Genomic DNA, 24,194 nt, shown 5'->3' on the forward strand with positions numbered 1-24,194 from the left:
GATAGATAAGCACAGCCCTATGCAGAGCCGGAGTCAGAGATCTGTAACCTGCACAACTAGGACTTTAGCTGGGCTTCTACTACTTCTTTCTAGCTGTTTACTGACAAAAGACAGCTTGGAAATCAGACAAAAGTTCAAAATCGAGCGGGAATCAAGATTAGATTTCTTTAGGACAGTAGTCATCTCAGCTATTTTGATGCAACATAACCTTGCCTCAGGGTAATTTTAACTATGGACTGAACACTGAAGCATCAATGCAGGTCAGAGACCGGACAAATAAAGAGGGGTAAAATACTGTACTTCTAATAAACAAGTCAAGAGTTTCATCTTTTCATATTGTTGTGTTACTCGGCTTTCCTCTGTTTAATATTTTTGTTTTCATTTGAATATCTCAAATTCAATAATTACACAATATTTACTGTTTTTATTACATTGTTATTTTTTCCTTTTTGATAATTACATTTTTGTTGCTTTTGAACTAACTTTAGATTAGCTTGTTATTCATTACTGATTTAGTGGGTAATAGACCCCTTGCATCTGACGTCACAGTCACGTGATCGGGGGTGCGTGCCTCCATCTTGGTGGGCAGGCTAGCCTGACAGCCCGTCTACTACATGACAAAACGGGTGATTTAGAGCGTACTTTTAGTTCGTTTATTTTTGGAATCTAAACAATGCCTACGACTTGTTGTGCTCCCGGTTGCACACAGAGGCATTCCAAATCGTTGGATGTACGTTTCTGTCGTTTACCGAAGGAGAAAGGACGAAGAAAGAAATGGATATTTTCAATGAAAAGAGCGCAGGCAGACACTCCCAATGGACTGGAGGGGGGGGGGGGGGGGGGGGGGGGGGGGGGGGCGCGCATCATACTACGAGAGAATTTGCAGTCTACACTTCATCTCCGGTAAATACAACTTAATTCTGCTCTATTCATTGTTCTACTTAAATAGCGGCGGAGGGGAGGTAGCGATCCCTACACGGCCCGGAGAAGCCGCTGTTGCTGCTGTAGCCGCCGCTGTCTGGAGCAGAAGCCTGCTCCAGACAGCGGCGCTACACGGGCCGCTTCTCCGGCACGTGTAGCGCCGCTGTCTGCTGCTTCAGACAGCGGCGCTACACGGGCCGGAGAGCCGCCGCTGTCTGAAGCAGCAGACAGCGGCGGCTCTCCGGCCCGTGTTACACGGGCCGGAGAGCCGCCGCTGTCTGACAGCGGTGGCTCTCCGGCCCGCTACACGGGCCGGAGAGCCACTGTTGCTGCACCCGCTTCCTGCTGCTCCAGACAGCGGCGGCTCTCCGGCCCGCTACACGGGCCGGAGAGCCACTGTTGCTGCACCCGCTTCCTGCTGCTCCAGACAGCGGCGGCTCTCCGGCCCGCTACACGGGCCGGAGAGCCACTGTTGCTGCACCCGCTTCCTGCTGCTCCAGACAGCGGCGGCTCTCCGGCCAGTGTAACGATCGCCACCTCCCCTCCGCCCGTTCACGGGAGCTAGTACTTCTGTGTTTACGCTGCAATGTCGCCGACACCCCCACCCATTTTAACAAGACAAAAACACCAAAATAATCCGTAGTGAGTGATTTTTTTTAACCTACCGGGCGGGTCTTCCTCTCTGCTTTGTGCTGTTACACAAACATGTCTGAACATCCATCCATCCATCCATCCATTTTCTGACCCGCTTAATCCCTCATGGCGTCGCGGGCGTTGATGGAGCCTTTTTCCTGATATAAAATAATTGTAGCCGTCCAGTGGTTTCAGGGGCTTTCGTGCTCTCTTGTCCGTACTGGCCTGCGTGTTTATAAAGCAGCTGTGTCGCGGTACGAAACCATTGGCCAGCATTTCACAGACTCGCTCCGTCCCTTCAGGCTTTTGCTGTGTGGATCTGGCAATATGATACCATCAACCATCAATCTACTCTTAAAACGATCTTGTGATACGTTATCTAAAGAAGAAAAATACCTGGAGAACTCGTCATTTTGTCAAATGGCGTGCCAACCAATATGGCCGCCACGCAAGGGATTCTGGGTAACGGAGTCACGTGGTTGCAAGGGGTCTATTTCTTCTATGTGCTTTTTCTTTGCCACAGTCATACCCAAATTTCCCCATTGTGGTACAATAAAGGTATTTATTTCCAATTAAATAGGTCAGGTTGCTTATTATATATGGAACAAAAGAAATAAATGACTGTAAACACTGAGAGTCATTTTCAAAGATAGAGGAGCTAGGGGAAACACTGGATCTAAGGTCCATCACCTTTTTATAAAGAAAAACTAAGGAACCTGTTCATAGCCTGAGTTCAACAGAGGATGCTACTCTGGAAAAGATACAAAGCTATTAGTATTAACCAACACTTTGGGATTATGTATTTTTATTCATTTGATTACTAAAATATAATGGTCTACCATCATTAACTGCCTTGTCTCTCTTTCTGTCTGTCTCCATATATATATATATATATATATATATATATATATATATATATATATATATATATATATATATATATATATATATATATATATACACATATACCCCTGCACCACCACCATAAGCCACTAACTCGTAACTAATCTTGTCCTAAAAATCCTCTTATAAAGTTCTTTAAAATATTCACGGTGGACACCCAGACCCTTGCTCTTCCACAGATGTTCTATTTTTCCAGATCATACAAGTTCACGAGTTAGCAGTGTTGTAGTCAAGTCACTATGCCTCGAGTCCGAGTCCAGGTCCGAGTCACCAGTGTTCAAGTCCGAGTCAAGTCCAAGTCATTAAAAAAAAAATCCGTGTCGAGTCCGAGTCGAGTCCACTACTCATCCGAGTCGAGTCACTATTGACGTGTGATGTATGACATGAAGCAGTAACATTCCATTGCACTAATAACTCTTTCGCTGTAGTTACCCTTGGTTTTACTCGGTAAAACTACTGCTTTTTCCAAGTCTAAGACGTCTCCTAACCATGGTTTTTAAACATTGTTGTTATGGAACGTGCAACAGCGACTCGAGGTACGCTGATAGGCCGCATATGAAGGATGTTAAAGCCGCAAGCGGCGTCGATCGGCCCTCGCAGCCAAGCGCACTCCGGCCTATTGGCCACCGCCGCGGTGCCGGCCGGCGTTCGGGGTTAGCGCACCGCCGCGGTGCCGGCCGGCGGGCGGTGTTCGCGCACCGACGCGGTGCCGGCCGGCGGGCGGTGTTCGCGCCACCGCAGATGCTGTTACGCATTTTCCTCGCTCGTCCACCGGGCGATTCCCACAAATGCGTTCGGCAGCGTTCCCCCATGACTCACAACAAATCGATGCAGGTCGATGCAGCGAGGAGATACAGCCGTTGGATAATGATAATGCATTTGGCCACCGGACCGGACTAAATTGTTCGGCGGGTCGGAAAATTTATACCGATTCCTGGACGGTGACTACAAACAGAAAAAAAAAACGGCCGAGGACGGCATGAATGCCGAGCAGGAGAAAAACAACGACTTACCTTTCTATCAACTCGGCCCGTCTTTCCGATCCCTCGACACTCAAGCCATCGTTTGAGCTGAACGTTGGTATGTTGTTCCACAGTTCTACCAGTAAAATGGGCGCCTGGACATCCTCTTGTGAAAGTTTAACAGCGGAAAAGTCGATCATATCGTATCTGTTGCATGCGTAATGGCTGGCTGCTACGTGCGCTCTCACACTGTTTGCCCTACATTAGCGGCAAGGGGCGTTGCTTATGAGATGGTGACGTCACGTGCGCGGTACGGCATTTAGATATTAAAATCATACACCAAATAATATTCTAATGACATATTAAAATTATAGCCTAATGATATAAAAAAAAGTCGAGTCTTTTTCTCAATTTCCGAGTCAGAATGATCTGAATGTAGGAGTCCGAGTCCAAGTTCGAGTCATCAGTGCTCAAGTCCAAGTCAAGTCACGAGTCTCTAAATTTAGCTAATGACTCGGACTCGAGTTCGAGTCTCGGACTCGAGTACTACAACACTGCGAGTTAGTATGTTAAACCATGATGAACAAAGACACACAGGACCACAAAGGTTTTGTAAGAACACTATTAAGTAAGAAATTGTGTTGTAAAATTGTCTAGTTAAGGTCAAATCTGTTGTCACTTGTTTAGCTCTATGTCACTACAATCATTAGCTGTATAAGCTAATGATTGTAGTGACATAATATTAATGAAAATGATACCCTTTCTTGTGATCAAGCAGCGGTACTTGACCAGAGCTTTCCATAAGTTCACTGCAGGCAGATGATGAGTTCCAGAAAAACGGAAGGCCCATGAAGGGCCTTCAGTTTAGCCTCGATCCCGACGGCAACACAGTGCCAGCTTGGGGTGACAATGACTCATTGAATGATCTCTCATTTTAATGTCTAATTTTTCAATGCCAAATCTGTTTTTCGATGTCATTGCAAGTGATTTTTTTAATGTTTAATTTTTCAGTGTTTGATTTTGCAATGCCAAATCTCTTTTCAATGCTGTCATTGTTTTAGCTTCATAAACTAACAGTATAACAGTATAAAATACAGCATACGACTGAAGAAGTAAAGTGCACACCTAAGGCACCAGTTGTAAACATAACTTCAAAGCTCTCAGAGGAGCTCTAACTACTTGAGGAGACAATTTGACGTAAAAAGTTCCTCAAATAACAACTGCACCTCTTCTGGCTGTCGTCCGTGAAGCAGAAAAAAAGAGCACCTTCCAGAATGGAGTTCCAGAGGATGGAAAACTTCATATTCCCACTAAAAACAAAAACGTGTCCGTGACACATTTTTTCAGATTCACCTGTAAAAGCGGAGAGATGCTGGGAGGCACACCGGGTTTCAACAGTCTGTTTTGATAACACGATAGGCATGCTGGTGGTGCAGGGGTAGTGTGCGGCCCATATACCAAGGCCTTCGTACTCAACGCTGCTGTCCCGGGTTTGACCTCATCTATGAACATTTGCAGCATGTTATATTTCCCAGCCTCCTTCCTGTCAACCTACTTTTGGTTAAAAAAAAATGGCCACCAGTGTCACACAAAGAAAGTCTGTTTTGATGACAGAAAGTTGACAATACCCAGTAGCAAATGGTGGCCATATATCCCCAAGGAAGTGACCCCTGAAATAAATGTATCAATAAAATAACATGTAAACAAACAACTGGGCAAAAGCAAAGCCGAACACAGGCACCATCTTGCCAGAAGTTGTGGTCTATAAACACCAACCAGACTGGCAAACACTGCGACAGAATCGTACTGTCCTGCAGGACAGCAACCCTTAGCATAACTACAGCTACAATGGAATAGTTCAGATCAGCGATATCCAACCCCAATCCTCAAGAACCGGTGTTCTACATGGTTTTAGATACCTTTTTGCTCCAACACACCTGATTCAAATGACGGAATGACGTCCTCAGCATGTCATCAGGGTCTGGAAGTGTCTGGTAGTAAATCATTCATTTGACCACGGAAACATCTAAAACATGTAAGACAGCTACTCTTGAGAGCTGAAGGACACTTTGATCTAAACCCCTGGCTTAGATCTAAGTGTGTTCACGTGTTAGAATGGCCCAGTAAAAGTTCTATCATAAATTCAAGTGAGGATCTGTTGCAAATACTTGAACATTGATGGGGACAAATACAATGTACTTGGATGAAATGTAGCTATTTTGCATTAATATATATATATATATGTGTGTGTACAAAGTTGGTACAGTCATACCTCAAAGACTTGCAAAATGTTAACTCCAAGGGTCTTAAAACAAATGCACACCACACTTTTTGTGTTTCTATTTTTTTGTGTTTTATTTTCCTAACACTTCACAAATATGCATTACTATGTGTTAGTCTGACAGGTCTGAGAGGTTTTGAAAGGCATTGTAATGATGACTCAAGTTATTGGATGTAGATCTGGGTTTGGGTTGGCCTTCTCTCTCACCGCATACTTCCTGCAAGGTTTTGCAAGGCACCCAGCAAATACTGCCATCTAATCATCTGATAACAGACCAACATTGCAACATTGCTTACTAAATAAACCCTAGTGTAGGCCCATTTACCCACCTTCACACATGTCTAAAAGCCGGAAGTACTACCGTCTCCATGGGCTTGATGGGGTTGACTGTTGAACTGTGTATGGAGTTTGAATGCAGACATGCTTAAAGGTAGAGTTTGCGATTTTTTTCGGAAATGCAAGTAAGAAAAGTAAGTCCTTTTTTGAATACCTGCACATTCACCAGACCAGCTTACCTGCTCTTTTGCTCCTTAGAGGGATTGCGTGGAAAAAGACTCCCAAATCCACTCTAGTCTTGTTTCTTTCTACTAAAGCCTTCCTCTTCTTCTCATAAACTTGTACGCGGTTTATGTCTTGTCATATTAGTGACCAAATTTAAAAACACTACAAGTGTGATTGCACAGCCAGCATGTAAACTTACAAGGAACAGCCATGCATATTGGTGTTACATGAGCAAATCACAATTATTTTCATGTGGGACAACGAATAGATAAGGTGATACCAGGGATAAAAGGGGGCCGTGGGCAGGACAAGACATGAAGGCATCTGATTGGTTCTTTCCAATCAAGTCACCACATGACTTGATTGGTTCAAGTTTTTACAGGCCTGCATCTCTCACAGAGTTCTAATTTTTAACCTCCTTTTTCTGAACACATGATGTATTGACTACTGTCAGAATGGAAGGACCATTTCACCCAGTATAACAAAAAGTGTTTCTGAACATGATTACCAACTACAGCTTTAACTCTCACTTTGCTGTGTCAACATACCTGCCACATTGGTGGCTTTAACATATATGAGAGAAATTAATTCATGATTGTACTAATAAAAACACTTTCCACAGTGTTGTTGGCCAAGTCATTAGAGGAGACAATGACAGAACTGCACACAGAGAAGAAAAGAGACGGCTAAAAATTCTGAAACCCAGAATGCATTGTATTAAACAATTTTCATGACAGCTCCCAGGGAAGAGGAGTCCCAGCTGGAATTCCCGTGACATCAAAGATCTTCAAAACTCTAGGCACACCAGCATTTCTTTCTCTTTGGCCGCAGCTGCCCACATGCTGCATTTTGGGGTAAATGAGCATGAATGTCAAATTCTCGCTGGCTGAGTAAAAGACTGACCTTGACTGATCCAAAGTAAAGTATGGTCTGCTGCTCCTCCAGAGAGAATCTGAGGATTCCCCAAGAAGAGACAACTAATTGTTAGGTGGTTTACTACCCACTTTAAAACCACAGCTTCGAGTAAACACTCGCCCTGGGTGCTAGATGCAGACCTGCTGCCACATCTTCTCTATTCGTCAGACCTGCTAAACTGAACTGGCTCTGCTGTTTATCAGAATGGATCAGAGCCTGGTCAGAGAAAATGAATTTAGGATGAGACAATTAAAATATTGTTTATTTCATTAGATTTTGCTTTGTTTGTGATCCATAACTGCTTTAGTGCCCACAGGCCACTGAGCCTGATGCTACAACATTTATTTTGGGTTGTTAGTTATAACTGACTTTATTTCAATGAGGGTAATGCGAGCTTGCTCCATTTTCTCTGTGTTTTTTTCCTTCCTCTTCTGTTACTAACCTGCCTAAAAATATGTCTGTATAGTCCTTATAAACATGTTCAGTCGTGCCTTTGTTAGCCCAGTTGCTAAAGCTACCATTAGTCCTGCTATATGTTTTCGAAAAAGCTTGTTCTGTTTGTTCTGACATCGGCTATGGCAGCCACCAGCGCTCATCTATACATTAGCATTTACATTAGTAGTACTTAAAGGTGTGATGATATCACCATATAATCCATTTCATGTAGGTGATATTGCTGCATATGTTAATTCTTCAAAGAATTCAAAAAATAACATCAGCTTGTTGTTTTGTCAGGCCAAATGTCCCTCCTTAGTAAAAGGGTTAGGTACTATAATGATATGTGGCTCTAAATAGTTGACTTCAATCTGATTGGCTTTTTCAAGATTCATCCATCATTGTTGTGCTGCATAACCCCAGTGGTATTGTAGCAGGACACACCTTCTTAAAAGTGCCACTTTGGTCTTGAATTTTCAAAGGTTTTGGGATCCTCAAAGTGTGTTCTGGCACATCTTGGATTTTCCATGAACATGTGGGACTTAGAGGGGCTGATAAACGATGTTGCATAGCGCTTTCTAATTCCGGATCGCTGTGAAGTTCAATCCATGACCGTTTTGGCTTGTTAACAGAACATTAGGAAGGCCAGGGTTGTTGGGTTGGCCGCTGCTTTTTTGGGGATGGCGGTGCTTAACTCCAGCAGTCATTCATAAGAGGTGGAGTTCACCCTGGACAGGCCGCCAGTCCATCACTGGGCAACACAAAGACACACAGGACAAACAGCCATGCACACACATTCACACCTAAGGGCAATTTGAAGAAACTGATTGTCCTAACTGCCATATTTTTTGGACTTTGGGAGGAAGCACCCAAACAGAATCCCTACAAGCTGCAAGGCAACAATGTAGAAGCATTGTCCAAAAGTATTCTAGCTTTATAATTCGCTAAAGGTTACAACATGCAGACTGTATTTCCCCCAGTGTATTTCCTGTAATAAAATTATTTTCTATTCAGGTCAAGGTACCTTCCCTGTCTTAGGCGAAAATACTTACAATACCGTTAACTTTTCTCCTTACCAACATTAGCATAAACTGTTCTTACCTGGATTTAACCATCAGTGTGCTTTGTGCTATTGTTCCTCTGGATTCCAGTCACAGTTTGGTTACACCTGTATGTTTATGCAATTTAAAAGCCATTCCTTTATTGTTCCACAAAGTGCACTAAACTTCCATTGCCAGGCAGGAAATGAAATACATGCAGGAATCTCTGCTTATGGTTAGGAATGGTGTTCAATTGCTTAAAACTCTGCAGTCCACTTCCAAGGGAGCTATTGGGTAATCAGTGCACAGGATGTGCCAGTGTACAGGAGTGGACAAGAAAAATGGTTCTTAAACCTAACTGGCTTTTATTTCTTATCTTCTTGGGAAAACACAAATAATGATCTCATGTATCTAGTTTTTCAGCTTTATGTGGACATTCTCTACAACTGCTTAGCATTAGTCCTGCTAATGAAATACATAACAAGTGAACTACTAATAGACTTTAGTTCATTCATTTACAAGTCTTTATTTCAGTAAAATATTTCGTAACAGTGGTTATTACACACTTGAACAGTAAAATCTAATGTTTAAGTATATTTTTGGTGTCCTTGTTTTTCTTTTTGAATAATAGAAACCTTTTATTTTCCTCTTTTTTTGTAATTTTCCTTGATATAATTTTTTTGCAGGTGTCCTCCTGGTCACATGATCCGTGTGAACGGCACCAAAAAGTCCTGCGTGTACACCCTGTGTGCTACGCGCCCCTGTCACCGGGGGACCTGCGTGGCCCAGTCGCCCTCTAAATTCACCTGCCACTGTCCGGAGGGCTACAGAGGGCGCCACTGTGAGACAACACTGGCAATATACAGAGAGGATGTGGGCCTAAGCTTCAGCTCACTCTTTGCCATCTGTATCTGCTTCATGGCTTTGCTGGGTAAGTGCTGCTTGTGTTACATGTGATACTTTAAAAATCTCCAGCTGAGACTTGAAAGCTTTGATGTTACAGTGCTGTGAAAACGTACAGCCCTTTGTATTTCTTCTGTTTTATTTCTCTTTTTTTGAATGATGCGTTAATTTGTCAATGAAGAAAAGCTATTCAAAACACCTGATTTGTGAATATCAGGAATTTCCCCCCAAACCCAGTAATTAGTTGTGTGACCTTTGGTAGCAACAACAGCCATCAAGTATTTGTGGTGACTGACAATGAGTCGGTCACCAAAAATACCTCAATCTTTTGCACAGCTGATTGAAGGGTTTAAGAGCATGAGCAGCTAGTTTAAGATTATTATTATGTAAGTTAAATGTTTGCTAATGCTAACAAAATGAACTGACAATCAGCTGGCAGAGTACAACTGAAGGTTGTAACGAAACCTTGTGAACGAGAGTGCGCCATCTACTGGCCGGGAGGGGTTAAACTTGGAGCTATCTCCTTTAAGTCTGGACTATCACTAAGCCCCCTTGCTTTCTTATTTGAGCCATTTACAAGTGGATTAATTACTGTGCTTTGGATCATTGTTGTGCTGAATAACCCCAGTGGTAATGAACTTAAGTTCGCAAACTGATAGTCGGATAATTCTCGTCTGGATTGTCAACGACTGTGTACCACACACGCTAATTTGCACATTTGTAATCGTATCCTTATGCAGCATTATAAATGCTGCCCAACTCTTAGTCTCCAATATCACTGCTGCACTTTATCCGGAAACTTACCGCATATTTGTTTACATTGCAACTGTCTACTGTTAAATCACTGCTGCACTTTATCCTTACTGCAATTGATTACTGTATTTTAATCCTGTACTGTAAATTCACAGCAACGTATCCTGTGGAGTTACTGCAATTTTTCTGAGCTGTATGAAAACAAAATTTCGTTCTGTATGCACTCTGTGCATACAAAATGACAATAAAGAAAGTCTAAGTCTAAGTCTAAGTCAACTAAAGCAGGGTATTCCAGTCCTGAAGCAAAAGCAGTCCCAGAACATAGATCTACTACTATCATGTTTGAATTACTGCATGATGCTCTTTTTCTATTTTTATGCCAGATTATAGCAGGACACACCTTCCTAAAAGTGCCACTTTGGTCTTGAATTTTCAAAGGTTTTTGGGATCATCGAGGTGTGTTGTGTCACATCTTAAGCTCGCCTTTCTGTTATTTTCGAACAGTAGTGGATTGTCCATTAAACTCTGTCAACTCTGGAGGCCATTTCTGCCCATTTTCTTTGTGTTTGTTCCTTCGTGAACTCTGGCCAAAACTAGGGCAAGTGAGGCCTGCCCCTTTTAAGGAACATGTGGGACTTAGAGGGGTTGGTAAACGATGTTGCATAGCGCTTTCTGATTTCGTATCGCTGGGCAGTTCAATCCATGACCGTTTTGGCTTGTTAACACAACATTAGGAAGGCCAGGGTTGTTGGGTTGGCCGCTGCTTTTTTGGGGATGGTGGTGCTTAACTCCAGCAGTCATTCATGAAAGGTGGAGTACACCCTGGACAGGCCGCCAGTCCATCACTGGGCAACACAAAGACACACAGGACAAACAGCCATGCACACACATTCACACCTAAGGGCAATTTGAAGAAACTGATTGTCCTAACTGTCGTATTTTTGGACTTTGGCAGGAAGCACCCAAACAGAATCCCCACAAGCTGCAAGGCAACAATGTAGACGCACTGTCCAAAATTATTCTGGCTTTATAATTCGCTAAATGGTTACAACATGCAGACTGTATAACCAGGACACACCTTATTAAAAGTCCCACTCTAGTCTTGAATTTTCAAAGGTTTTTGGATAATCAAGGTGTGTTCTGGCACATCTTAAGCTGGCCTTTCTGTTCTTTTTGAACAGCAGTGGATTGTGCATGAAATTTTGTCAACTCTGGAGGCTATTTTTGCCCATTTTTAAAAATGTGGTTGATTACAGTTCATTCAACAAAAGGGACAATCATATTTTCACACAGGGCCATGTTTCTCTGGATAATTTTCATTCCTCAATAAAAAAAAAAAAATCTCAAATTATCTTTGTTATTAAAATGAAGTTGATGATCTGTAAGATTTAACCATGAGAAAAAAGAAAAAGAGAAAAACTCTACAAAGAAGGAGAGATTTTCCCAGTGCTGTCATATTAGAGCAGGAAGAGAAGCCACATTAGGTCTTCTTCAGGAGGATCGTTCAGTGTGGTTCAGCTGTGCTCATTACAAGGCCATATTTAAAATGACATTCCACCCTGCCCTTGTAACCTCAACATGTAGAGCAAAAAAAATCTATACTAAGTGAAAGTTTTGCCATATTTAACCTTTCGCTCTCTAACTGTTTCTGAGTGTTTTTGCACAGAAAAGGTTAGAACAGATATATATATATATATATATATATATATATATATATATATATATATATATATATACATACATATATATATATATATATATATATATATATATATATATATACATACATATATATATATATAAGCAAAGCTGCTACATTAGTGTCTGCTCCAATTCAGAATTTGCTGTCCTTCTGTAATATATTTGGTGAAAATGAGACATTTCACAGCAAGAAAAATTGCTTCTTGTATCACTCCTCTCTAATTAAAATCTCCAATAAGACGGAGGTAGAAATTTCATATTCAGCTGAGGTTTTCCACCCTGCCACACACATAAGGCTAAAGAGATGCCGTATTTCACAATTCTCCTTAGTGTCTTGCATCCCAGAGTTGTTTACTTTGCTCTTACACCTGAGGAGGTGTTAGTGTCTAAATCTAAGGATGTTTTTTTTTCAAGTAAAGGATTCATAACGTTGCCTGGGGCTTAACATCTTAACAAGTAACATAATACGGCTGGGGAACCCAGACTTTTACCTTTTGCATACAGAAGATGAGAAATTTTGAAAAAACAACAAAAGTCATATTTGAAAAACCGTGAATCAAAAGAAATTCTCAGAAAGATCTGGCTTCATGTTGACTAGAAACGAACCCAGGCCCCACTCAAAATGTTTCCCAGCTGTGTTACAATAGGTTACACTGTTGTCTGTGAGTGCTCTACAGAAAAGGGCTAACTAAATGCCCGCCCTACAGTTTGCAACAAAGATCACAACATTAACGTCATTTATTTTACACAAGGACAAATCAGGAGCCAAATATTTCTAAAGAAAATCCTCAATAGCATAGTATGTTCGAGGTCAAAAACAGTAGCTGAAGCTTCTCTTAAGGCCCCCTAAATGCTGTACCATTCACTTCAGAAATAGGCTGTCTTCGTCCATGTTGGGGAAAGTAAAGGCTTGGTTAAGTGGACCTTAAAAAAAATCATGCTCTTTTCCTACTAAATAAAATATTTTGTGCTCTATTTTGTATTTGCATTTTATTTTTATGTTTTTAATTGTGTTTCTACAATGTTGATTTTATGTACAGCACCTTGGTCACCTCATATGCTGTAAAGGGCTGTTTAAATAAAAGTTGATTCATTCATTTCAGAGATTGGGTTCTGAGGGGAGTTTGAGTTGTTAAATTAGGTTTGTTGGCAAAATAAACAAACTAGCAGTTTGCAAAAAACTAAATATCCATCCGTCCATCTATCCATCATCAATACCCGCTTGTCCATGCAGGGTCACGGGTGGTGTTGGGTGTTGCTGGTGCCTATCTACCGCGGTCATTGGTTCAGAGGAGGTAAACCCTGGACTGGTCGCCAGTCCATCGCAAAATAAAACAATCAAACAACAATTTAAATAGCTCAATGCAACTAATTTTACATGTAGATTAACAAAATCCCACTTTTAATAACTACTGCAGTATCAAAATTATTCAACCTTTTTATAAAACACATTAAATGCTTTGTATTGAGCTCCCTTTTGTTTTCATGAGCTGCTGCAAACATAACCCATAGCCAGACACCAGCTTCTAGCAGCATACCTGAGGAATCCTAGCCCATCCTCAACCACACAGGTCTCCAGTTCAGCAATATTCTTAGGTTTGCAGGGTGCAACACTGGAAAGTGTTGGGTGTTGGGAGTGGTGTAAATTTCCATCACTGCCCTCTAGAGGAGTGACAAATCCAATTTTTATGTCTGGCTTGTTTCTGTACAGAATGTCTGACTCTTCTGATGGAAAAGGTTGTGTTTGGCAGTTGTCAGGAAAACAGTATGGCGTCAAGATTAAACTTTGATTACAGGGAATTGTTGTGTTGCACTATGCTTTAAGAGTTGGGCTTGGGCTCCTTAGTTCCAGTAAAAGGAACTCATGATGTTGCAGCGTAGACCTTTCCCAGCTATTTCATGCTCTCAACACTATGGGAACAGTGTACAAAACATCGTCTACTTAAAAGGCTCAGAGCCCTGACCTCATCCTGATGCAGCACGTTAGGGTGGCGACCACAAGCCAGGTCATCCCATCCAGCATCAGTGCATGTCCTCCTAAATGCTTTGCTGGAAAAGTCAAATATTTCCATTAAAGAACTCCAAAATGCTTGGGCAACCTTCCAAGAAAGGTATAAGCTGCAAATGATAGGGTAACTCTGCATTGAAGGTTTTCTACTAAGAAACAGTGATGATGATTCATTTAATTTCTAATACGATTTACATTTTAAAATCTCAAAGTGGTACAGGAGGACAAAAGTGAGTTAAAAGGAAATAAAACGAGCACTAAAAGCAACTAGATTAAAAGAACATTAAAATGCTGTACCTCTTTAAAAGTCTTCAGTTTTTTTAAACGCTCCACAGTCTGTGGCATAGTGGGATAGATTGCTCCACAGATGAGGTGCAGCAGAACAGAAGGTCCTGTCGCCCATGGTGCAGAGCTTAGTCCGGTGGGACAGAGTTTCCAGAATGGAGGGATCATGTTGACGACTGAGGAGGGAGTTCTTTCAGACAGGATGGAGCGTTGCTGCTCCATCATACGTTGGTGGGTAAGCAGGGACACCTTATATCCTGCACGTTTGTGTGTGTAAAGGCAAGAGTCTCGTTACATTTGGCTATATAGCGTTCATACAGAGTACATTAGCTGTGGACTGGGTGTTTTTAATCATTTATGAAATGTGTCAGATTACTAAGTTCAGTTCTTAGAAGCATGATAATTTAGCATTCTAGATATCATGAAGCTCTTGGAATAATGCTATCACGCTTAGACTAACAGGGGCTTGTAAACACAACAGTTAGAAGTAGTTGTGTTAATTATTGCATGATGCATTGCAATAAGTACCAACAGGAAGCACAACCTGGAAGAAAATGACACCAAATAAATAGCCTTTTAAATGTGGTAGAAATGGTGGAAGGGTTGTAATTACTCCTACATGCAACTAGAACTGGAGGATGTTTTTGTGCCTCATTATGAGCCAAAAATAGATCTTGTATTGCAAGTAAATGGATAATAATGATTATATCCTCTTTTATATATTAGATTTTTCACATTAATGGCTTTATCAGCCTGTCTAAACCATCGCATTTACCCATTACTCAATATTCTGTTGATATTGCTCTGGTTTATTAATCCATAAAACTGAAAGACCTTGAGATATGTGCACAATATTTGTCTTTTACAGGAAATAAAACTGAGGTACTTCTCTTCTAAACACAATTACAGTTACATTAACTTTGTCAGTATGCATTGTGTGGTTGCAAAGCAGCAATAGTGCACCAATATATTTAATATGTTTAATTAGTTTGAAGTTACTGGACGACTGGATGTAATTGCAGGTGTTGGCCTATAAGGCCAGCTCACAAACAATTAAAAGAGAATTTACACAAATACACAAAATGTAGATGTTAAAAATCTGAAAGATGCTAAATAGTTTCAAACCAAGACACAGATGCCAGAGTCCATCACGCTGGACAGGATCCAACATGATCCTCAGACAATGACAGCACACAGCAGCGTGGGAGATGTGGGTAAATATATCTTACTGTTGTGTGAAAAAATGAGGGCACACAATGACGGTTTGTTGTTGTAACTTGTTTGAACAAACAGATATTTAATAGAATTTTCAACAATAATGAGAAATTCAACAAATATAAAGAGCAAAAGCTGTAGAAACTACCTTTTAAACATTTCTGTGGATGTCACGGTTTGTGGAAACCCCTGACCCACACGCAAGAGAACTCTACGAAGATAATAGTCAAAGTTCAACAAGTTTTTTTTTAGAATCCAAATTAAATGTAGATGGCTGGTTCATGTGGCTCACTGGGGGAAAAGGGCAGAGATGAGCAGTGTGAATAAGAGGAGAATCTTGTGAGAAGAGTAATAAGAGTTGGTCTAACCGGTGACATGTTGATGACTTGGAGCCAGGGGGAGTGAGCAGAGTCCGGGTGTGTAGGTCTGTCTGGTTGGCTGCAGGTTCTGAAGGAGTGAGGAGGCTGTAGTCTCCAGTCATGGAAGAAACTGTCCGAGAGGTTTGTGCTACGTAAAAGTTAGGACTGAAAAACACAGAAAGGGGACAGAGAGACAGATCCAAGAGAGAACTTGGGAGGTAAACTTAAGAGGAGGTTGATAAAGCAGAGTTAGCATAAGCCAAGCAGTACAAGGAAAAGACAAGGAATGATTTAGAGAGGTAGACATACCTCTTAGGTTGAAAAAGATTTAGAAAAAGCAAAGAAAAATTTAAAAAGCAAGAATATACAAGTTGTTTTTGGGTTATTTCACAATTTTTGGGTTTGATACATAATTCTATACACTTCTGACTCATAGTGTTAACGTCTTTGCTATGTTTCTGCAATGTTGAAAGTCATAACAATAAGGAAAAGCCACTGAATGACAAAGGTGAGTCCGAACTTTGACTGGTAGTGTACAGCAAGGCATGAAGAAAACAAGACAAGTGACTTTGGATGATACAATAGAAGGAACCAGTGCTGAACAATGGGAATAAAAACGAGCTTAAACACTAAGGAAAGGGTGGAGAATGACCAGGTGAGCATAATCACAAGGATGCAGCTGTGAAAGAGACACACTAATTGTCCGATCTGACGGAAAATCGCATTGTGGCAATTAGATCTGGTTGAAGTGAATGGGGTCAGGCAGAGCGGCTTGTGGTTTTCTGCAGCTGCACTGCGTAGCTCTGACCATTGTAGACCAAGTGTCTGCAAATCTGCCTTGGGGAAAATACAAAATAAGATCTCCAAACCGTAAGGTAAACTGTACGCAATTTCCGGCCAGGTTTGTCTCAACATAGGTTTGTCCTGGAAAACACACAGCTCAATAAATAATGAATAAAACACTTTAAACACAATAAAGTGTCCACTTATCCACGGTAGGAGCTCAGAAGTACTGCAAACAGAAACTACAGCTCTACATTTACTGCCCTGCTTGTTTATCTTGGTACAAAATATCACATGAATCTTCATCTCATGAGTCCGGTGGTCCGTAGAGAGACCCTCTATGCATCCAGTAGGTAAGGAAAAATATGTGTACAGATCTGTCCATCGGATCGGACAGGTTGGTGAAGGAGACTAATTAATACAGTAAAATTAAACACAAAGGAATTAAAAAAGATGGAAGTACCCTATAGTGACAGTTGAATCCGTCAAGACCTTACCAAAAATAATAAACAGTCTATAAAAATTAGGAAAGCAAACACAAAGAAACTCCACAACACCATTCAGAATAACATCCAACCTGTGGAGTCTCTGCATTCGTGGCCAGTGGGGCCAGGCCCCACCAGATGTCACTGTGGAGCTCTATGTCCACAACAATCAGTGGGACAGGATCGGTCTTTATAGAGTAATATTGCAAAAAAGACTGTTTCCCCATCCAATAAACTTCTGTTATAAACCTTTGTTTCTATATATCTAAGTCTGCCAGAATACAGTCAAGCTCAGTAGGCAAAATCTTTTTGAGGCACCTTGATATTGGGGCCGCCCACCAATGTTGTTTAAATGATAAACTTCTGAAATCGCAGTGAGCATGCCCAACAAGCTCTCAGTAGACAGCTGTGGGGCACAAATCATGTGGCCCCAAGCTCGGATCGTCCAATCAAAATACTGGAAATGTAGGTTACATTTACATTCTGCCGGATGGTGTGCGACCGTCTAGTGTGGGGTGTCCTTGCAAGCTGAATGAAGGATCAATGTAAATCTTTTCTGTTCAGTAAATTAACAATATGAGTGAGCCTTTATTTGTAATTTTATGTATAAAAATGAAATTACATGAAGCTTAAATAAATAGCATTTCTAGTGTGTTGGTTAATGTTAATTTATCGGTTTCATTTAAACTGGAGCAAAGTCAGGTTGTATGCATCACAGAAAGATGAGTTGCTGCTAATAGGTGTTGAGTTCTTGTGTCCCACTTAACCTATCATGCCAGAGATGCCACTGCTCCCAACCCGCCCAGGTCTGGCCGTCCTGCATGTTAACCCTGAAACCAGACTGCAAGATGCTAAAAACACAAACTGCTACAGTTCATATTAAAGTACATGCCTTTACAATCACAAAGGGACAAGTTTAACTTTTATGTCACATGCCATGAGGAAACCCTTTCTGTCTAAAATAATGTTTCCTCTATGGGCTCCAGAACATATTGTTTCCAGAATCTAATTTCCCAACACCATGTTTAGACTATTTCTCATGTGTGTTTCCACTACTGCGTTTATAACTAGTCCTATTACGTCCTCTGATGTTGATTGGCTCCTCCTCCTCCTGCAGGAGTGCTGCATAGATTTCTTCCTACCTTAACAGCTGTGTGCAGAATGCAATTAAAACAGTAAAATCAATCTAATCCAGCCTTAGTCTCTGAGTTTTTTATAAGCAGTCATGGTTTAAAAGCCCCGTTCTACCCTTTCAAATTGCGTGGAAATATGTTTGATAAGCTGCAAACAATAAGAACTCCCACGTCTGTACTGGAGAGACAAAAGGAAAGGAGAGGACGACTCCTGGAATGTAGCCAGCTATCTAAAAATATAATTTATGACAATTTCATGGTGGTTAAGCTATGAAACTGAATTCAAATCAGTTTTAACCAAAAAAGAAAGGTTTGAAACAAACCACTGATTTTTAATTATTAAAGACTTTTCTACTGGACTATCTGTCCAATAGAAAAGAATAACCACAAACACACATGCTGCAGTGTCTACGCCATTCAAACTTAAAATCAGCGAATGATCAACTCTCCTTGGTAGCTGTGATATACAACTTATCTCATAAAATAAATGCTGTAAAGAAATTAATGTTTACCAGGTAAAATCTCTTAAAAAGGCTTTGATGAGAGCGTCATGCTCTCTGTCTCTGTGGAGAAACCGAAGAAAAGTCTGTGCTCCTTTTTAAATTAATGTTTTTACCAAGGTTTGAACAATTTATCAGTGTATTCAAATAAAAGACAGTTATATTCAGAGTGGTGGCTGTGTTTAAATATGTTTGGAAACAAAAATATAGAGGTCCTGCCATGTCATTTAAAGTTAATAGAAATTATGAGCTGCAGAAGAGCAAAAACTGGGAGATGAATGAAGCCGAATGCTGAGGGTATTTAATCTGTAAGAAATTCTAAGCATCCTCTGACTATACAACTCTGCCTTTAGTTCAGGGTCCATCCAAAAAGTCTGACCTCTCTGTCAGGGTCAGTTTCTAGAGTAGACTTCTAGCCTGGCAGAAGACTATTGATTTGTTTCTGGTTGCTGTGGGAATGCTGTGGGGTAAAACACTGGCACAAGACAACTATCCTGGTACCCTGAAGGGTCCCTGCAGTAGAAACCAACCATTAGAAAGACACGAAAGCCAGACTAAAGTTTGCCAGAGAAGAAATAGGCAAAAATCAGCACTTGAAAAATGTTTTTTGGATAGATTAGTCTATAACTGAATTGTTTGGACTTTGGAACAGAGGACATGTTTGGCATGAACCTAATGTAGCATCTCAGAAAAACAATATCTATAATGCATGGAAGTGCAGCAGGATCTGGCTAGCTAAAATGTGAGACCATCTGTAAAAAAGTGAAAGCTGGAGCAGTACTGGATTCTGAACTGTGGGAGTAACTTAAAAAAGTTAAAAAACAAAACAACTGGTGGTTGTTATCCACAGTGAGATGGCCATGTCTTAACCTCTATTAGATTACTAAGATATCTTATTACAAACTGTAACAATATGAGGTTGTTTCCATTAATAGATATTCTAGATATTCTTCTTTTACTATTTTCCACTATTGCCTTATTGTAGTGTTTTCATCCAAAAATGTAACAACTCCGACTAAACACCAAGGTAAACCACAGCAAATTGATGAGAGGGAGACATGTAGTAAGATTGAGCATTTACTGTTGACTTCCCCGTATCATAAGCTGGGTGAAAAAGCATTGCTTCAACTTAATTTCTAGCGGATGGCACAGGATTAGATGCTGAAGACAAAACACATTCAGCCATGCTTGCTGCAGCTCACTGAGAAAACCGGAAATGACCAAACAGGAAGTTTGTGGCAGACAACACAGTAATTCTTCAAAATAAAAGCCTTTGAACTTATTGCAATTACAAATAACTTACAATGCCATTAACACAATATCCTTAAAATATCAAAGAAAAAATGCTGTCAAGGCAGCACACTTATAGTGGGCAACTGGTTCACCATAATCTCCTTCTGAAATGTGTTTATTAAGATTATTATTCCATTTCTTCTGCTATACTTGACATCTTAGTAAGTGTTCATTACTTGATCAAGATTTCTGCCTTGTGTAGACTAGCATTACGATTTGTTTTATTTCTCCTCATTGTTTTAAGTGTGCTGCAAGAGTAGGTTGACTTTCACCAACCAAACCATTTGATTGAGTTGTTATCAGTATCATACACTCACCAGTCCCTTTATTAAGTACACCTGTTTAATGACACAATCAGTGAATCACTCAATGACATGGTAGGAGCATAATGCATTGACGCCCCCCAACATGGGTGAGGTTCCAACTGGTCGTCAGAATGGGCAAGTCAGGGAAAAGCAGCGTGGTCTGAGCATTTTAGCAACTGGTGACCTACTGGAATATTTAAGTTGCAACCATCTTTGAAAAGGTCAGAAAACCAAATACACTGAGAAAAAAGTGGTGTTGATGTCAGATGGGCAGAATGGGCAGACTCATGCAACATGATAGAAGAGGAAGACAATAGCTCGAGCACCAGTTGAGCATTAATTATATCCCTCAGCCCTTTATAACCACAACACACCTATCTTATGATGGCTACTATCAGCAGTATATTGCACCATGTCACAAAGCTCAAATAATCTCAATCAGGTTTCTTGAATATGCCAATGAGTTCACTGTACCACAATAGCCTCCGCAGGCAGATCTCAGTCCACAAGAGCACCTATGGATCGTGGTGGAATAGGACGCACATTTCATGGGTGTGCAGCTGACACATCTGCAGCAACTGTATGATGCTCTCATGTAAATACGGGCCAAACATCTCTGAGGAACGTTTCTGACACCTTGTTGGATCCATGCCACAAATCATTAAAGGAGTTCTGAATGGAAAAGGAGGTCTTTTTTTTACTGTCCTGGTGGATTTTAATAAAGCGGTTGGTCAGAGTACATTCAAAGTCATTCTTCTAATGTTCGTTTAGTCTTTCATTCTTTTACAGATTTTATTGCTGCATTAAAGCATTAAGCACTCCATGGATTCTACTGTATTACAGGGGGAACATTTCCCCTAGTTTCCACATATCAGAAATCCTCACAGATTCTTAAAGTGCTGCAATGTGTCTGAGGCGCGCTTCTCCTCATGTGTTGATAGTTGTTTGCACAGCTGTTCATACAAAATCATATAAATCCCCTTAAGAATCCTATCTCAAGTTTCATAGACCTGGCTTTGATAATGTCAGTGTTACATGACTAGACACCAGTATTGGACTGAGGATAAAGCTTTTTTTTTTCTTTGTATCCAAGCTTACATAACAAGAAGGTCAGAAAGCAGCAGCAGAAATCGGAGGTTGGGAGATTTATAGCTACTAAACTTCTGCACCAGCTCCATTTCCTCCCTGGAGGTGGATACACTTGGAACACACTAGTGTCTAGTTTGCCTGTATTAAAATCCACATTTTGTCCTGCACTGACTGTCTGAATTTTCCTCTTAAATATTCAACTCCCTGTACCTTTTGCTCCGTCCCTCTATTCCTAAAGGAGAAACTTGCCTTGAGCACAGTCAGACAGAGAGAATTGCCACTGACATGTTCCCTCTATCTAACTGAGGACACAGCAACGGAAGATTTGAGTCGAGACTGACACAGAGAACAGTGCGAGCAGAGAGAAGAGATCAGACCTTTACAAAATAAAACAGGACAATGAAAATTGCTGTTGGAAAACAAGAGAGAACTGTTAAGATTATGCAGCAGAGGTGGCACGCAACACTTTTCTATCAAAAGGAAACCAAGGATGCGTAGTACTGAGAAAGATGGTGACGGCGTGCACAGCTTCTGGCAATGTCTGCATGTCTCATTGGTATTTCAGAGGGCACCTCCCTCACACCCTGAAACTAGTCAGACGCAGTTCAAATGATCATTTCGCTCTCTCTCTCCTCTTTTCACCTTTATTCCACCGCTCTCCCTCGCAATTTAGCTCCAGGCTGATATTAAATGCGACATCCAACCTTGATCCCGCTGAAGCTCAGTTCTGTTTTAAGTGTTAATTACTTGATTTGTAGGCGTATAAGGTGCTGTTTACTCAAACCTACAGAAATTGAGATCAATGCTCCAGGGGAATCTGGTAGTAATTTCAATCGGTAGAGCATTCTGCGCTCGATTGGTCAAGCGTTCCTCTCCCTGGAATTTAAGTAGCAGCAAGAGAGACTTTTTTTTAAGCACCTTCATCAAAAATTTCTTTCGCAGACTCCATATGTTTCGAGTTGAAGCAACAGAGGAAGGGCAGTGGCTCGCTATCAAAACAATTGTTTGTCACAATACCTTGCAAACAAAGTCATACTCCTTTTAACTTTTGCATTCTGTAACATTGCAACCACAAACTTTAATATGTATGTTTGGTGTATTTTAAGAAATAGACCAACACAAAGTTGTGTATAATGGTATAGAGGAAAATTATATATGGTTTAAAATTGTTTGGTGTGTTGCACATTTGGATGCAGAGATCTCTCAAGTTAATACTTTGTAGAGCCACTTTTTGCTACCATTACACCTGCAAGCCTGAGTCATGTTAAAGATGGTGGCACAATCTTTAAGATGACAACATGTTAGGATGCACCAGCTCAGACCTCTCCCTTTCATTTTTTTTTTTGTACTCTTGTTTGTACTTTGTGTACGTTCACCTCGGCGTCCTACCAATATTCCTGCCAGAACCTTGTAGACATTGGTTACGGATGCAAGAAGATTGCAGTTTTGAGAGACTTTCACTACAACAGCAATATTCAAGACAAAGGCTGCCATACTTTCCATGGATCATGGATGGGCCTAGGAAGTGGCATAGGTGGAGGAAGGAAAGGAGGCAGAACCGGAGCCGCAGGTCTGGCCTCCTGCTAAGGCTAAATAATCAACATCACAAGTAATAGTAATATCATCTTTATTGTCATTTAAACATACATTACAAAGAAATTTGTTTTCTGCTTTTAACCCATCACCGTTGGGGAGCAGTGGGCTGCCATGTGCGGTACCCAGGGAGCAATCTGGGGTTAAGGGTCTTGCTCAGGGACCCAGAGTGCCAGGACCAGGGATCGAACCGGATACTTGCAACCTTCTCTGACTGCAAGTGCACCACTCTAACCACTCGGCCACAACCACCAGTGACCGTAGAGGACTCTCCAAGACCCAAACCCCCAGCTCCCTAAGTACTAGGCCACCAATCCCTCAATATAATGATGATAAAGGCCATTCTATTATATTATATTCTTAAGTCTCTATCAGTTTTTCTTCATGTATGAAATTACATAACATGACAAAAATAGCCTAAATCCAGTTAGGCTGGATGGAGAAAAGCTGTGAGCATCAATTTTCACTATCTCCATCTTTCCACATGTGGGGCAGGCTTCAAACATGACTTCCTTTGGTTTTCTTAGAAAAACTGGTTCTTTACTCGCCCCTCATCCATAAAATCTAGGTATTTAGCACAACTAATAGTTGTGCAGTCAACAGATTCTCCTACCTGAGCTATGGGTGATCCATACAGCTCCTCCAGAGTTACCATAGGGTTCTTGGCAGTTTTTTCTGATTACCATACTCCTTGCCCAGCTTGTCAGTTTTGGTGGTAAGTCATCTCTTGCTAGCTTTGAGATGTTTAAAGCTATATTTTTCTTACTTTATCCTGATTTAAACTTTTCCACTTTGTGTCTGGTGCTGTTAGTTTTCGAAGGTTATCCAACAAACTTTCACAGAACAGGCATATTAATGCAGATTAAATTACACACAGGTTCACTGTTCACTAAATAGGTGACCTCTGAAGTTGCCCTGTATTTTATTCAGGTGTATCAAAATAAAGGGGGCTGAATATAAATTAGCCTCACTCCCTTCAGAGTTTCATTTGGAAAAAAACATAGTTTCTCCTTTGTTAGGCTTTATTGTCATTGTACATGTGCAGAATGAAAATCAATAAATATGTTGGTCTATCTATACAATACACGGAAGTTTGTGGTTGCAATCTGACGATAGTTGAAGGGATGTGAATGCTTCTGCAAGACTCTGTGTACGAACATAATTATTGTGAATTAAAGAAACATGAAAAAATAAATAA

The 24,194-nt window shown here is 40.9% G+C and overlaps 1 protein-coding gene across 1 annotated transcript in view; it reads left to right on the forward strand.

The window, feature by feature from the left end:
- The window catches only part of si:ch211-186j3.6 (neural-cadherin), a 488,898-nt gene that overhangs the window by 406,705 nt on the left and 57,999 nt on the right, over nucleotides 1-24,194 (forward strand). The window contains exon 35 of the mRNA XM_036135719.1: nucleotides 9,278-9,522. Within this exon, the coding sequence (XP_035991612.1) occupies nucleotides 9,278-9,522 (245 nt within the window). The remainder of the gene's footprint in view (nucleotides 1-9,277; nucleotides 9,523-24,194) is intronic.

This window comes from Fundulus heteroclitus, chromosome 4 (genome assembly GCF_011125445.2).
Source record: "Fundulus heteroclitus isolate FHET01 chromosome 4, MU-UCD_Fhet_4.1, whole genome shotgun sequence".
In the NCBI taxonomy this organism is placed as follows: Eukaryota; Metazoa; Chordata; class Actinopteri; order Cyprinodontiformes; family Fundulidae; genus Fundulus; species Fundulus heteroclitus.